The sequence below is a fragment of the Bombyx mori genome, chromosome 3, assembly GCF_030269925.1.
Source record: "Bombyx mori chromosome 3, ASM3026992v2".
In the NCBI taxonomy this organism is placed as follows: Eukaryota; Metazoa; Arthropoda; class Insecta; order Lepidoptera; family Bombycidae; genus Bombyx; species Bombyx mori.
The window spans coordinates 12987032-13003920 of NC_085109.1; the positions used below are offsets into that span (position 1 = coordinate 12987032).

Below are 16889 nucleotides of genomic sequence, written 5' to 3' on the forward strand. Positions count from 1 at the left end.
CTCTAAAGTCCGTAACATACTACCGCAGCGCACCCCAAGGAAGGTGCGCCGCACCATTTGAATCACTTTCGCTTGAGAGTGATTCAAATTTTAAACTTATCAAGGGACCGCGTGAAAAAAAAAAACCTACAGAACATTTATTCATTAATTACAAACGTCATTCCTTGTGACTTCCTCTCTAAAATCACTTAATTATTAAATATTTAACAAATTTACAATAGTGTTTTACTCATTGCGGAATAAATCTATTTTATTTAAATAGTTCCGAAGAGATTTTGTCGGTAGCCTTTTTCCCGAAATATCTAAACAGAATGTCTAAATATGTTTTGATGACATATTTTAAAGTGGTATTTATGATTAGTGTCATGATCAATAGATTCCGACCGAAAAATGGATTTTTCGGATGAGGGCTCCATAATGAATTTAAATACATATAGATAATAGTTTTAGGACATCGACTTTCTTGAGATCCTATAATATACGTTTTAATTATTATTTTTGTATGTTTTAAGCATGATAAATTATGAAATTTTATATAATCAATCATATTAAATCGATATCATAGTCAATAAATAATGTACAACCCAAAACAGACAGCCGAACTGATGTGACAATGACATTTGGTTTTAAACATGGCGGATTTTCGGCCTCATTAGACAGAGACGGAGACATTTACGTATATTCAAGTTTCATTTTATGTACGCACTGAAATACTGTTATATTGTTTTCCTGCGAGTTAAAGTGCTGAGTAAGAACGAGATAGATATATGTTTATGTATGTGCCTTCAAAATGGGTGCTATTTATATAAGCAATTGTACGTATAGAACAATATGTCGTGTCCCTACTATAAAGGTCTATGGGTTTTGGCCATAGATTGCTTTATGTTGTCAACAATGTCAAGTGTCAGAAATAATAATTGCTGTAAGTGTCAGGCAAATGGTCAAATCAAAATAATAGTAACCTAAAAAAATTGCCCAAACTTTTCTTAAACATCAAACCAACCTAACAATGAAGAAAAAACCTGTGCCTCGTTTAAAGTTTGAAAATAGTCGTAAGACTATACGCAAACAGAAAAGGCAGCAAAAAAAAATTCATCGCCAAGAACATTATTTGAAGAAAAAAACCCCACAACCGTCTATAATTCATCCCCAGCATACTCCGGGAAGGTTCGTAAAGAGACCAGCAGATGGACAAGATACTACAGAAATGAAGGTTTTTAAATTTCTAACTTTTAAGCAATATTAAGGAATTTTTCTAAGGAATTTTAAACTCACAAAGTTTTACCTATAAATATATTATATTTTTAAAGATAACTAGGTAATACTAATGCGGATGCTGTCATATTAAAATAAAGTATCAATTAAATTAATTTAGGAATCTATTATCAGGTGGCACAGTTAATAAAACACAGGTCATTTTTAGAAAAAACGAAAGAAACCCAATGCGCCAAGCTATGACATCCTTAACAAAGAGAGACAAAAGGAAATCAACGAAGCAGACCAATTAAAGTCAGAGATGGAAGAACAGCGACGGAAGATACTCCTCAAAGCCAATGAGGAAGAAGATCTCCTGATAAAAAAGCTTGAGAAACAAATGGGCCTAAATAAATCTAAAAACAAGAACAATTACTTTTCTGAAGATGGTTTGGACTGTATCCTTTCAATAAACCTATATTTTTTTATAAATCAAAAATTTAAATCTGTCATAAACACCTGTCAAGTTTCCCAGTGAGTTACCGGACTTTATTAATTTATATTAAAGTTGATCATATTAAAATTTATATAAAACTGGTTTCTAAAAAAACCTACTAATTAAACTAACAGTATTCTCTTTGGAAGAAAGTCTATCTCAAACATGACTGTTTCCATTCTACAAAATACACAGACCTTTTAGAAATATGTGACAGATCAACAACAGAACAGATAGTGGCTGCAGAAAAACATTTAGCTGAAGTTGATGGTGATTCAGACTTTGAAGAAGACATAGCAATTGTTACAGGAAAAGACAAACACCAAAATAAATCTCAGGAAGTAGATCTGCACAATAGTGATGATCAATTTGACAATAGTGAAGAGAGTTGTGCTGAAGAGGCAGAAGATGGTTTAAGTGATGAATATGATGATTTGGATGATGATTATGATGGAACAGATAGTGAGCTCGAAGGTAAGATGACTTGATGCTCCCTTGATGAAACAAAACGAAACTTTATATGATAGGAGATTTGAACTACCTACTTGCCTTAGTTTGATAGCCACATTTATTTAATAACTTTGATACTTCTTTTGATTGATAGGCTTGCTATTGCTATTGTAGTATCATTAGGTAATATCATATCTTTAGAATAGAAGCATGTTGGTTGGTGAGCCTTGTGAACGGTAGACCCTAGATTGGCAAATGGGCATAGAGATTATTGGCAATATGACACAAAAAATTTAAAGGGTCTAGTGACCTCTCAATTAATAAGATAAGTGAAAGGGTTAAAAATATAATAAATAACACTACCTCTACTATGATGAATGATTAGGGTAGAGTAGACAATAGTAATCTAAATGTCCATCACAAATATAACTTCTGATTAAAATTGCATTTGCAGACTTAACTTATAGATAAACTATTCCTTCCAGAAAAACCGAAAATCTCTAGCAAGAACAAAACAGACAAAAAGAAAATTAAAGAAAGAACAGTAAAAGAAGAATCAAGCAATGCTAGTAGTGAAGATGAAAAAGCACACCTGTCCAGTGATAATGATGAAAGTGATTTAAATGATGAACCAGAAGGTAAACTAACAAGATTATGTTATATTGTATAGGACAAAGTAAATGCACCACTCTATATTACTAGAGAAGGAATCTATCAAAAACTTGTACAAACAAATGTGAACAGTGAGGTACACATAGCTAAAATTAGCATTGTAATTACTTTAGAATACAACCAAAATTACTACTACTACTTACTACAAAAAGAATTAGAAATAGAGTATCTCCCAAGTGCCCATTACATTTGCACATATGAAACAATGAAACACTACTGTTTGGTATTTGTATAGACTACAGTGTTGTTAAAACACTTAAACTTGGATAAGCAAGGCGTCTTTTTGATAATCTGACACTGTTTTACAGGAACAATGATATCAGAATTTCATTGATTCCTGTAGGATCAATGTATTGTTAAACACAAAAAATATTTACACAATGCTTCCAAAGATATGAGACAAAATCACAATATAATATGTATAATAATATGTATTGAGGAGTGAAATGTTATTTGGTTTAGGCAACATTTCCTTTAATACATGATTTTTTTCTTTGTAACTATAGGACCCTTTTATTTGGTAATAGCATCAACAGTTCAATGTTTTTAATTTAACTTCAATCAAATTTACTCGGTTGAAATAGCTGAAGAAGGTTGTTTTGTTGTAATAATTTTTCTAATTTTAAACTTTAAATGGCTCTCCTGCAAAGTTGCAAAATCAAATGGCCTTTGACCCCTCGATATATTTGATGCAGTGTTCTCTGATACAAAATATTTTTTTCTACTTCTAGGAAAACAGATTAAGAAGACAAAAGAAGAGAAAAAAGAAAGAATAATTAAAGCGGATGACATATCTAAAGTGTTCAGTGATGATGAGATCTCTCATTTGTCTAGCGATGATATAGATGATGAAAACGTTGAACCTAATGAGAAACCTGACATTTGGGAGGATATATATGGACGTAAGAGAGATAAAGACGGAAATGTCATAAAGGTAATTTTAGTATTTTCTTATTAATTTAGATCGATGAAATAATCCATGATCCATCTGAAGGTCATAAAAATCATACTGTGTATTCTGCCACACATCTTTAAGCCTTAGGTTTAAGTATATCTCTATTGTAATTGCATGACTGTCTCACACATTCAGATTTTTTTTTTCTTTTGTGCCATTGTAAGAAGACAAGCAAAGGGATTACCACCCTTATTACGGACATTAGATGGGAGGGCCACAGCAAGATATTGCATTTATATATATTACTAGCTGACCCGGCAGACTTCGTAGTGCCTCAATCTATAAATAAAAGACCTAAACTTTTGTATAAAATAAACAAAAGGAATCCGTCCGACAGGGGACACATCACAGAAAAAACAATATTGCTATTTTTATTTAATTCCGAGCATTTTTATTCATTTATCTACCTTTTAAACCTTCTCTGGACTTCCACAAATGATTCAAGACCAATATTAGACAAATCGGTCCATCCGTTCTCGAGTTTTAGCGAGACTAAAGAACAGCAATTCATTTTCATATATACAGATGAATTGATGAATTTTAATATTGAATCTAGAGAAAATTTAAGGTTCCTCTAGTGGTAAAATAACATGAAAAATGGTAATTTATTCATAATGTTTAGTTAATCCAATGGGTATCTTCAGTGGGGATATATTATTCTAGGTCTGATTACGTGATCAAAAAAGTCAGTTGGAAATATTTGAGTGTACATATATGTATTTTTTATTTGTTTGACTTATTCCTTTTTCATATACCATAATATTCATAAGATTTGTATTAAGATATTGTGTTTGTGATAGTTATTTTGTTTTTGTTTACAGGAACAAAAAGGTACATACATACCGCCCCATCTACGTAAACAAGACGTTGCACTCGAAAAAGATTTGACACAACTCAAGAGGCAAATAAAAAGTAAGAATATTACTAAGTACATTTCTGCTTCATGTAATTTTGCATGGTCAAGTTTAAGAGGTCACTGGAGTTGAATGACACTACAATGTTAATATTTTGTTTGAAAGTCATCGTAACTTAGACACTGTACTCATATCCAGTGGTGAGACTGCAAGTTTCATATCTTGCAGGCAGGTCCCAACGTTAGACAATCTATGCAAGATAATTGAGACTTCTATCTTATGTCTGTCTCATTACCTTATGATGTTTATTACCTCTAATTACTCAGCTGATAGCTCATTAGGCGAAAACGTTTTCTGCCTTCTTAGAAAAAATACTTTCAGTTGTGTTTGAATAATGAGTAATTACTCATCAAAAAAGAGCTGTGTATGCCAATGCCACTGAGTCAATTTGAAGCCATATTAAATTATTGTTTTTTTTATGGGATTTTATGACCTGGTAACTAAGACCTTTAGGTCAAGTTTTATTTTAATTGAATATGCAATTTCGAAAAGGGCACATCTCTGAAAATGTAAAATGTTCAGGAAATGAAAAAAAAACTGATTATTTTCTAAAGCAGTGTAAAATTTAAAATATTAACTTTTGAGATATATTTTTGTGTTGATTAGCAATTGAAAATTACTGGAATTATTATAAAATGGGTGTAGGTAAGCTTCAAAACTACGTGTATATGAACAAACGTATTTGACAAAATATGCGACATGTGCCCTTTTCGAAATTGCATATTCAATTTATATTCTTATTTTAATGAAAAATGATAATATGAAGTGAAATGAAATGAGATGATATGGTACGAAATGTAATCTCAGTAAAATGGTCGTCATTTACTGAGAGTTTTTCAATGGACTTTTTGGAGGAACCCTAGAAGTTACGTCCAGTGGCTTTGTTTCATTTTCCCACATTTGTGCACTTTCACAGATATTAAACAGCTAATAAACCACCGTTATTATACGTTTAAACCGGAAGAAACACTAAATAGACAAAATAAAATTAATCACACTACTTTATTCCTCGCGTTCCCGCCCAAAAAGTCCCATGAAATTATTGTGTTTTGAAAATGTCCAGGTGTGCTGAACAAGCTGGCGGGCACGAACCTGCACTGGGCTTGCACGTCCATAGAGAACCTGTACGCCAACAACAGCAGGCACGCAGTCAACACCAGCCTCAGCGACCTGTGGCTGCACGCGACCGTGGCGCCCCCCGCCCCCAACCCCGCACTCCCCGCCCCCGCCCCCGCCGCGCCCGCCCGCCTCGTGGCCGAGCACGCCGCGCTGGTCGCCGTGCTGCACGCCAATGTTGGATCCGAAATAGGTTAGTAAATATACATACATGTATTTTAAATCTTATATACTTATCGGCACAACATTACTTTTTTTTTATTGCTTAGATGGGTGGAAGTGACAATCGTGGATATTTGTTAAGTACGTATTTCATCAGAAAAACCTGCCTGCGGGATTCGAACTCCGGTGCATCGCTAGATACAAATCCACCGGACGTCTTATCCTTTAGGCCGCGACAACAACAACAATGTTGTCCCGCCACCCACCTTGAGATATAAGTTTTAAGGTCTCAGTATAGTTTCATGGTTGCCCCCCCCCCCCCCCCCCTCAAACCGCAACGCATTACTGCTTCACGGCAGAAATAGGCGAGGTGGTGGTGCCCACCCGTGCGGACCCAAAAAAGACATGAGAAGCTTCAGCTTTTAAATGAAACATAATCATCAAGATCTATTCACCAAGAAAAACTCATCCTATTTTTAAAGTCGGTTGAAACACTTCAATCGCATTTACAATAATTGAGGGGTCTATTTTGATAACAATTAGGGATATAAACTAGATTTGAGGTCGTCGTGGCCTAAGGAAGACGTCCGGTGCATTCGTGTTGAGCGATGCACCGATGTTCAAATCCCAGGCGGGTACCAATTTTTGTGATGAAATACGTACCTATTTAACAAGTGTTCACAATTGACCTCCACGGTGAAGGAATAACATCTTGTAATCAAAATCAAACCGGCAAAATTATAATTTGCGTAATTACTGGCGGTAGGACCTCTTGTGAGTCCGCGCGTAGGTACTACCACCCCGCCTATTTCTGCCGGGAAGCTGTAATGCGTTTCGGTTAGAAGGGCGGGGCAGCCATTGTAACTATACCTGAGACCTTAGAACTTATATCTCAAGGTGGGTGGCGCATTTACGTTGTAGATGTCTATGGGCTCCAGTAACCACTTAACACCAGGTGGGCTGTGAGCTCGTCCACCCATCTAAGCAATAAAATAAAATCAAATATGGCTGCCATGGCTGATGGTGAATGGGAGCGGCAGAACACGCTGGTGATGAGTTTAACCCGGACACTCGCCGTGTACACAATGTTCCAGGGGCGCATTTCCTCCAAGTGCTGTGTAAAGAGTTCGACAAGGCGATGCAGATCCCGCAGCCGGTTGAGGATAAGCGCCTGGACAACCTCGTCTCCTGTCTCTCGTATCTCTACACCTTCAAGGTATGGATCATGTAGAACTGGTAAGAACGGAACGTACCCCGGCACGACACACGCTCAGTGAAATCATGCCGATAAAATAATGATGCAGTCGACATTTCCGACGTGTCTCCCATGTAGCCTGGAGATTTGCAACACAGGACTTCGTGTTTAAACTCCAACTAGTACCAACGCCAAACTCTTTCGGAAGTTTATTCTAATTTGATACAATTTCTAAATATTATTAATGCATTGTATTGTATTCTAAACCTTTAAGAGAAATAAATAAAATATTACTGTTACGCGCTGGGGTTCGGGATAATTTTTTTATTTTTTATTTATTTATTTCTTAGATGGGTGGACGGGCTCACAACCCACCTGGTGTTAAGTGGTTACTGGAGCCCATAGACATTTACGACGTAAATGCGCCACCCACCTTGAGATATAAGTTCTAAGGTCTCAGTATAGTTACAACGGCTGCCCCACCCTTCAAACCGAAACGCATTACTGCTTCACGGCCGAAATAATAAATAAAATTACATCAAAGTACAACTAAAAACTGTATTAGAACAATTAAAACACTCAACAAACACCTTAAAACTCTCAATTCGCTTGTTCCGCTTCGCTTCAGGTGATCCGTTCGCTGTTTCGCTTCGAGTAGTTCCGATTACTCACTGACTGCGTGCCATCCCTACAACGCTTTTATAGTCGATACCTCATCCCTAGAATTATCGAGAATATTCCACACATCTCTAGTATTGTGTTTCCGCTGTCTGACAATAGATGGCGTTGTACTTCTCGAGTGATCTAGGTGCTACTAGATTCTTCGATAATCGTTCGACTATTCGGCGATAGATGGCGTTACTCTTACCGGCGTAACATTACTATTATAATCATTAGGCTTCGACTTCAAGCTTCACGCGGTACTCTCCAGTCGCCCTGACCTTTGATTACCATTGATTTCTTCATGAAATTGTTCCAGGTGTACCACGCGGCCCTTTTGTACGACGTGCTAGCGCGTCTGCTCGCCGACGTCACCGAGAAGGGCATAGAGTGCGTGCTGGTGGCCCTGAGGGCGGTCGGCGGAGTGCTGCGGAAGGAGGAACCTCTGGCCCTCAAGAACTTCATACACGAGACGCAGGAGAGAGTGACGCGGCTCAGCGAGGACGCCGCCAGAGGGTGGGCGCAGTTTTAATGTTCTGCACTCGACGTCCCAAATTCGAAATCAGGATTGTAAAACCACGCGTGTAAATAAGAAGAAATATATCCAGGCTGGGACCATACCCGATCTTGTGGACCGAATGGTAAACAGTCTACGTCGCCCTAAACACGTCATTACGGATCCTCCCGATCCATTAACGGTGCTTTTAGCTACTACAAGCACCGGTCTCCGTCCTCGTCGAACCCGTCGCTAGACGAAGGGCTCGACGAGTGAATCAACCCACAGACACAGTCCACTGAGTTTCTCGTCGGATCTTCTCGGTGGGTCGCGTTTCCGATCCGGTGGTAGATTCTGCGAGGCACGGCTCTTGCTAGGACCAGTGCTAGCAACACTCCCGGTTTGAACCCCATGAGCTTACCTACACGTCAAGGTGAAGCTGAAATAGCCTCTCAAGGCTATCAGCATAGGTAGGTAGATAAAAAATAAATAAATGGGATGCTACCCACCGGCGATTCTTGCGAATCTCCCACCTCGCAGAATGAGGCGGTGGAACTCTTTCCTTTCTTTACCGCACCATACTTTCACCGCTGGGCCTGGAGGCAGAGGGGGGGGTTCTCCAGCCTTGGTCTCTATGGGGGTGGAGAGGGCCGCGGGGCGCGCTGCAGTGTAGTTGTTTCCCGCGGCGTGCATACGGCCCCCCTAGAAGTCAGTAAAAATGTCTCGTTAAATGTCGGCAGATTTATTATCAGGCCACAATTTCCCGCAGGTCTCGCATAAAGTTCCTGCTCGAAGTTCTAATGGCGGTGAAGAACAACAACCTCACCAAGATCCCGCAGTACGACCCCGCGTACGCGGAACACTTGAGGAAGTCCATCAAGGGGATCATCAGGAAGGGGAACTACGTCACGACACTCAACATACGACTAGAAGACTTGTTGAAAGGTGAGACACGACGACCGTCGCGGGCACGGCGCGCCAGCTATCTTGCGGAAGGCGAGAAGCTTTTATTTTGTTTCTTATAAAACTTGCAAACGTTGTTTGGAGATGAAGAGTTGAAGAAATAACGTCATATACGTGATTTAATGACCCGATATGATCCGGAGGTCTCCCCCAACCCCGCGTTCCTCACCCCCGCGACATCAGAAATATCCACGTCGTATGATGACTTATCTTGCAACGCTAGTGTAACTTTAATTAAACTCCCATCACATAGAACTTAATAAGGTATTATTGGCGAATTAAGTAATAAGGAATTAATTATTAACTAACACACATCATACGCAAAAATATCAATAGATATATTCGCACTGGTATTTGGATTAAAAAAATATGTAGTACTTTTACTGGTGGTCTTGTGAGTCCGCACGGGTAGGTACCCTGCCTATTTCTGCCGTGAAGCAGTTACGTGTTTCGGTTTGAAGCGTGGGCCAGCCGTTGTAACTATACTGAGACCTCAAGGTGGGTGGCGCATTTACGTTGTAGATGTCTATGGGCTCCGGTGACCACTTAACACCAGGTGGGCTGTGAGCTCATCCACCCACCTAAGCAATAAAAAAAACATGATGAACGCGTTATGTTAATTGCAGCCGATGAGAGAGGTAAGTGGTGGGTGGTGGGGTCGGCGTGGGAGGGCGGGGCGCGGCAGGGGGAGGCGCGGCGGGAGGACGCGCGGCCGCCGCCCTCCGTCGACCAGAAGCTGCTGGAGCTCGCGCGGAAACAGAGGATGAACACGGACGTCAGGAGGAGCATCTTCTGCGTCATCATGTCTGCAGAGGCAAGTGATAGATCATTTTTTTTGTTAACATTTGGGGGCCTATAGGAAATTCTGAGCTGCTCTTGAGCTGTCAGGTCTCCTTCGGAGGCGCTCGGGCAGCTGTTAGCAAATCCCACTCCTACTAGCTGAGCCTCTGCTCGCCTACATGTCCTGGTGAAACTGGAAAGGCCTCTGGACCACCAGTAATCCTTCAATCATAAAAAAAGAAGGAAATTCTGTGTTTGGTATTGAAAAAAAACACAATTTCAAGTTTGGATGGTAATTCTTGCTGAAAAACATTGATGCTTAAATCGATTACAAGCTAAATTTCAAGACACCATACACAGAGCATTCAAGGTTGGTCGGAAAGGCAAAACCTTCAAAAACTACGCGTCGGTCAGTCGTCTTTGGTTTTCGCGAATTTTTGATATATGTACGTAATTAAAACTAGCTATGAGTTCATTCCTATTCAATATAGAAGATATGACGGTAGTCGGCACAATATTCATACATATAACATTGCAGTCATCCGTGAGAACTGTTCGAAATGTCGAACATAATAAATTCGAGACCAAACCATGGCGTTAGTTTTAATTTTTGTTCGGCGAAATCTATAGTCTCCCCTCCACGGTGTTCCCTTAGCATTACGACATGTCCTTCTTCGAACGAGGATTGTGGAGAGTGGCTATCGTAGGAAACGACTGTGCCGTAAGCGACGATGACCATTCAACATAAGGCGGGTCGTATGCTCATGCAATACTGATCCTAATGGTCTTAATACATTCCCGATCCTGCGGACAGAATGGAAAGCAGTCGACGTCGCCCCAAACACGTCATTTCGGATCCTCCCGATCCACTAACGGTGCTTTTAGGTACTTCAAGCACCGGTCATCGTTCTCGTCGAACCCGTCGCTTGCGACGAAGGGCTCGAGTAAATTAACCCTCAGACACAGCCCACTGAGTTTCTCGCCGGATCTTCTCAGTGGGTCGCGTTTCCGATCCGGTGGTAGATTCTGCGAACCACAGCTCTTGTTAGGGTTCGTGTTAGCATCGTCGTCAGGTTTGAGCCCCGTGAGCTCACCTACTAGTTAAGGTTACACTGAAATAGCCTCTCAAGGCTAATCAGCTTAGGTAGGAAAAAAAGGTCTTAATATTGCGCTCTTATCACCGCGCGCCCTTAATACAGTGGGTCCTTATCCGGGGACAGTAAGGGGATAGTAATATCGTCTTCTCCAGGACTACATGGATGCGTTCGAGAAGCTCCAGCACCTGGGCCTGCGGGGGCAGCAGGAGCGGGAGGTGGCGCACGTGCTGCTGGCCTGCTGCCTCCAGGAGACCACGTACAACCCGTACTACGGCGTCCTGGGACGGAAGCTGTGCGAGTTTGACAGGAAATATCAGGTATCTATACTAATCTATACTAATATTATAAAGAGGAAAGATTTGTTTGTTTGTTTGTTTGTATTGAATAGCCTCCGATACTACTGAACCGATTTGAAAAAAAAAATTACTGTTTGGAAGCTACATTATTCCCGAGTAACATAGGCCATAAATCTTTTTTGAAAAAAATTTGGGATCCTTACTAAAACTTCAATAATGTAACCCAAGGTGTAAACAAATTACCTAAAATATTATTTACATCGCGTGCCCTGCAAAAACTATTGATGACAGAATAAAATAATGTACTACGACTTTGTTCTTCTTCTTCTTCTTCTTTGTCGTTTCCTCATTACTGAGGGTCGTGACCACCTTGGTCCAGTTTTTGCACCAGCTTCCTCCAATGCTGCCTGCATTCGGCCTGCTTAATGGCGCCCGGGACGCTGGTGTTTGTGGCCTCCTTGATAATGTCTGTCCACCTGGTTGGCAATCTTCCTCGACTTCTCTTTCCTACTACGACTTTGTAGAACACATTATTATATACAAAAAGTGTCGCGACAGCATATGTTTAGCTAACTAACTATTATAGTTATGCCGCAATAAGTGTTCTTTTATATCAAAAAATAAAACAACGTCAAATATCGTGGAAATTTTTGTTAAAGACCCGAGCGGAGCCGGAGCGGATCGCTAGTTGTATAATAGACCTCGGAGCGGTCCGAGTAATCACTGTGGCTCACGGACATCACCAATGTTCATTGGTCGCCGTTAATTCTTCAGCTTTGAACTAGTAACCTTCAACCTCTATGCGCTCTAAAAAGACTTAGATGAAATGTGTGAGGGACGATATGTGAGGGCAGGGAGTGAGCGCAGTGATGACGTGTGATATAAGCTGAATGGAAAAGAGGACGTCCTTTGCCGAGCCTGGGATAAAGGCAAGAAGAATTAACGTCAGTGCCGAACCCCGTGGCAGATATTAATTTCCCTCGGGATATATGCATTTGACAACACGAGCTAGCGAACGACCCTAAGAAATGAACGAATAAGGTCTAAAATCGTGTAATAAAAATCAAAGTTTATAAATTTGCATGATCACTGAGCGCATTGTGAGCATTGCCTGGACAGCGTTACACAATGAGACTTGCACCTCATGTGTCAACGTGGGCGACTGGAGTTACGTGTTGATGTCCCGGGCCTCCGTTTGTAACTCAACACCCGTCACGTCGGGAGTTCGTTCACTCTGAGCAATAAAAACCTTTTCTTTCAGCTATCCATACAGTTCACGGTGTGGGACAAAATAAAGGACATAGAGAACCAGTCGAAACAGGCGCTAACGAATTTAGCGCAGTTCCTCGTTCATTTAATTATGGAGAAGGGCCTGGCGCTCTCGGTGCTCAAGGTAAGACTCCGCGTCGGGCTCCGCTGGCCGCCTAGCGCCGACCAGACCAGGGCTTGCGATACTTTAATATAAATATTTTTTCCATGTGGAAACTAGCGACATCTTGTAGCGGATGCCCCTAAACTTGTATGCTGTTAAAGTTAAGGCATTTAATTAATTGTGTAACTAAACACAGAAAATTAAAAAATTCAAAACATACAAATATTTATTTGTTCTGTACAAATTGATTAGATTTTATCAATTTGTGGTTTCTGAAAATTTACAAAATCCTTCATTAGTAATAAAATATAGGATACTACGTTACTGCCATCTACAGGAGCAATGAGAAACTAATCGAAGCGAAGCCATCTAGTGGCCGATGCCCGTAAACATTATTGTCGAGTGCTTGAGTTGCTTATGCAGTAAGTCTACAACGTAAATGCGCCACCCACCTTGAGATATAAGTTCTAGGGTCTCAGTATAGTTGCAATATACAGTTACAGTATAGTTAGGTGGTGCGATGACATCCGAGCGGTGGCCGGCAAGAAGTGGATGAGGAGAGCCGTAGACCGCGCTCAGTGCTGTGGGTTGGGAGAGGCCTATGTCCAGCAGTGGACGACTGTGGGCTGTTGTTGATGATGATGTGTATTATCCTATGGACCAGGACTTTTTGGCGGGAACGCGAGGGGCGTGAAGTTGTGCGCTTTGTTTTATTTTGTCTATTTAGTGTTTCTTCAGGTTTAAATGTGTAATAACGGTGCTTTATTAACTGTTTAGTGTCTGTGAAAGTGCACAAATGTGGGAAAATGAAACAAAGCCGTTGGACGTAACTTCTCGGGATCCTCCAAAAAGTCCACTGAAAAAATCTCAGTAAACGACCACCATTCTACTGAGATTATATTTCATCTCATATCATCTCGTCTCTTTTCATTTCATGCCATGCCATGTTTCATATTAAACAGCTTCATTTCATTTCATAATATCATATTTCATAAAAATTATATATATATATATATATAAAAGATTAGGCTGTATGGTGCCTTTCGATACCTTTGCCTTTCCATTTGGAAAAATAAAACTACTATACTATCTATGGAGCAGACTAACCAGACCGTGCTCGTCCACAGATCATCCAGTTCTCGGAGCTGAGCAAGCGGTCGGTTCGCTTCATGCGGCAAGTTCTGCTGTCGATCATAATGAACGAAGACGTGGCCTCGTCGCTCGAGGTGTTCCAGCGGGTGGCCCGGCCGCCCAAGCTGCACGTGTTCAGGGAGAGCCTGCGGCTGTTCATCCAGCACTTCCTGGTGAAGACCGCGGGCCGCAGCGGCGCCCTGGGGCCGCACGACGCCGCCGCGCTCGCCCTGCGCGCCGCCGACGTCGACGCGATACTCACCCGGCACGAATCTAAGCTTAAGCTGTGAATAAACTTAATGCTCTTTATTTGTGTGTTTTTTTTTATTTGATCACCCGAGATTGACCTTAACCAACCCACTGAGTTTCTCGCCAGATCTTTTCAGTGGATTCGAGTATATTATTATTTTGTATTTATATTTATTTAAAATCTTATTAATTACATAATATTTTTTTAAAAAGATATTAAAAGTACAATTTTTTAAAAAACACAGTATAAAAATAGATTGGCGCTGATGGCGGTATCTACGACACAAGCCACCAGTGGTTAGGACTCCAGGTTTCTCAAACCTCCTCACAATGCGTGCAGTATCGAGGATAACTGCTTTCTGTATTAGGCCCTTAACCCAGCTGGATAACGAAAGTCTGTTAAGATGTTGATCGAAACTTTTCGCTATGAAGCCGTGTATTATTATTATTATTAAATTCTTTTATTTCATATAATGATCCATATAAATGTTAGTAACAGTGATTTCTTAAAAATAAGTTAGTAAGGACACAGTAATAAAAGAAAACAACAACATACATACTGCATACGATTACAATAGCGGCACTACGAGCAAATTTTATGGACCTCTCTACAATGATTCAGAAAAGGTCCATCTAATCTTTTTTTTTTTTATTGCTTAGATGGGTGGACTAGCTCACAGCCCACCTGGTGTTAAGTGGTTACTGGAGCCCATACTTTTTTTTTTTTTTTTTTTCCTACCTAAGCGGCTATGTCAGCGTAACCCTAACTTTAGTAGGTGAGCTCACGGGGCTCAAACCTGACGATGTTGCTAACACGAACCCTAGCAAGAGCCGTGCTTCGCAGAATCTACCACCGGATCGGAAACGCGACCCACTGAGAAGATCCGGCGAGAAACTCAGTGGGCTGTGTCTGAGAGTTAATTTACTCGTCGAGCCCTTCGTCGCAAGCGACGGGTTCGACGAGAACGGTGACCGGTGCTTGAAGTACCTAAAAGCACCGTTAGTGTATCAGGAGGATCCGAGATGACGTGTTTTGGGCGACGTCGACTGCTTTCCATTCTGTCCGCAGGATCGGGAATGTAGTTACCGGCGGCCACGATGAGAGGGTTCTCGTGTCGTGCCGCTTTATCGAAGTGGCGCATGGACGCCGACTGAAGATACTTACTGATGGACTCTAAGTCCAGGTCGTCATGGAGGTCGACGTTCCTGACGAACCACGGGGCTCCGACGGCTATCCTGCAAAAACGGGATTGAATAATTTGAAATGTTTTTAGGTGTATGCGGGCCGCGTGAGCGAACACTACACTTGCATAGGTCATGACGGGGCGTATGCAAGTTTTGTAGAGTGTCACCTTATTTCTAAGGGACATTTTACTTCGCCTACATATCATCGGGTAGAGACGTCCTAGAATGAAGGCGGCACGGTCGCGTACCGTCTTAATGTGGGGGCGGAATGTCATCCTACTGTCGAGGGTAACGCCTAAGTATTTGACCTTCGGGGCCCACGGTATGGGCTGGTCGAACATCGTGATTGGGCGAACGGCGGGGGCGGGGGTGTTGACGCGCCTAGTCGGGAGAGGGATGCTCAGCGTGGTGTTCGGAGGGCGACCCCTTTTGAAGAGCACCGCTGTGCTTTTCGTGGGGTTGATGTCGATGCGCCACTTCCGGAACCACTGTCCCATGGTGGTAGCTGCGGTCTGAAGTCGTCGATGAAGCAACGCCTTCTTCCTACACGAGTAGTAGATGGCGGTGTCATCGGCGAAGAGCGCCAGATGGGTCTCCGGAGACCGGGGTATATCATTGATATACAAACTGAATAGTAACGGGGAGAGGGCGGAGCCTTGCGGGACTCCGGCTGTGACTTGACGGGGCCGGGAACGCGTTCCCTCGACTCGATATCGGAACGAACGGTTCGACAAGTAGTCTCGTATGATGAGCACGAGCCTGTCTGGCACTCCCATGTTATACAGTTTGTATATCAAACCGTTGTGCCAGACTTTGTCGAACGCCTTCGCTATATCGAAGAAGAGGGCTCCTGTCGGAATGGGTTTCCGCCTGTTCAGCCCTAGTAAGATGTGCTCCGTGAGGCGGTGCACTTGATGGACGCACGAGTGTCTGGCGCGGAATCCAAACTGCTCGTCTATCAGAATTTTGTTCGCGGATACGAAGTCCCAGAGGCGTTTACGAAGGAGCCGTTCGTATAGTTTGCCTATCGCCGGGAGGAGACTGATGGGGCGGTAACTCGCGGTTTCGTTCTTCGGTTTGCCCGGCTTGTGTATGCCGATAACGTCCGCTTCTTTCCACGCCGCGGGAAAGATGCAGTTCGTCATAGCAGCATTTAATATGGTGGCCAACATCGTTATCAGTTGGGCTGGTAACAATTTAAGCGCGCGGTTGCGGATGCCGTCGGAGCCGGGAGCTTTCCGTGGTTGTAGGCTATCGATCGCCTCCTTAACCTCGGAAGTGGTAATGGGGGGTAACGCGTCCGAGGGCGGCAGGGAAGCTCTGCGCTCGACCTCCCTGTCGACGAACTCGGTGTGTTCGGGGTCCGCGTGTTGAGTGCTGGTGGTGCACTGTTCTTGCAGTGCATCGGCCAGCAACTCTGCCTTGTCATCGTCATCGTAAGCCGGTGATTGGCCTGAGGGGCGTACGAGAGGCGGCATAGTGGCTATAGTTTCGGACTTGAGGGTC

General features: G+C 42.1%; 1 protein-coding gene across 1 annotated transcript; it reads left to right on the forward strand.

Annotated features, from left to right (window-relative positions):
• The first annotated feature begins 118 nt into the window (after positions 1-118).
• On the forward strand, positions 119-14258 carry LOC101746096 (nucleolar MIF4G domain-containing protein 1 homolog). Its single transcript, XM_038020168.2, has 14 exons — positions 119-1213; positions 1424-1652; positions 1886-2164; positions 2626-2778; positions 3544-3746; positions 4589-4679; positions 5745-5990; positions 7054-7175; positions 8134-8330; positions 9080-9255; positions 9900-10087; positions 11303-11467; positions 12708-12839; positions 13946-14258. The coding sequence occupies exons 1-14, from the start codon at positions 1010-1012 to the stop codon at positions 14237-14239; spliced, it is 2679 nt and encodes an 892-aa protein (XP_037876096.1). The 5' UTR covers positions 119-1009; the 3' UTR covers positions 14240-14258.
• The last annotated feature ends 2631 nt before the right edge of the window (positions 14259-16889 follow it).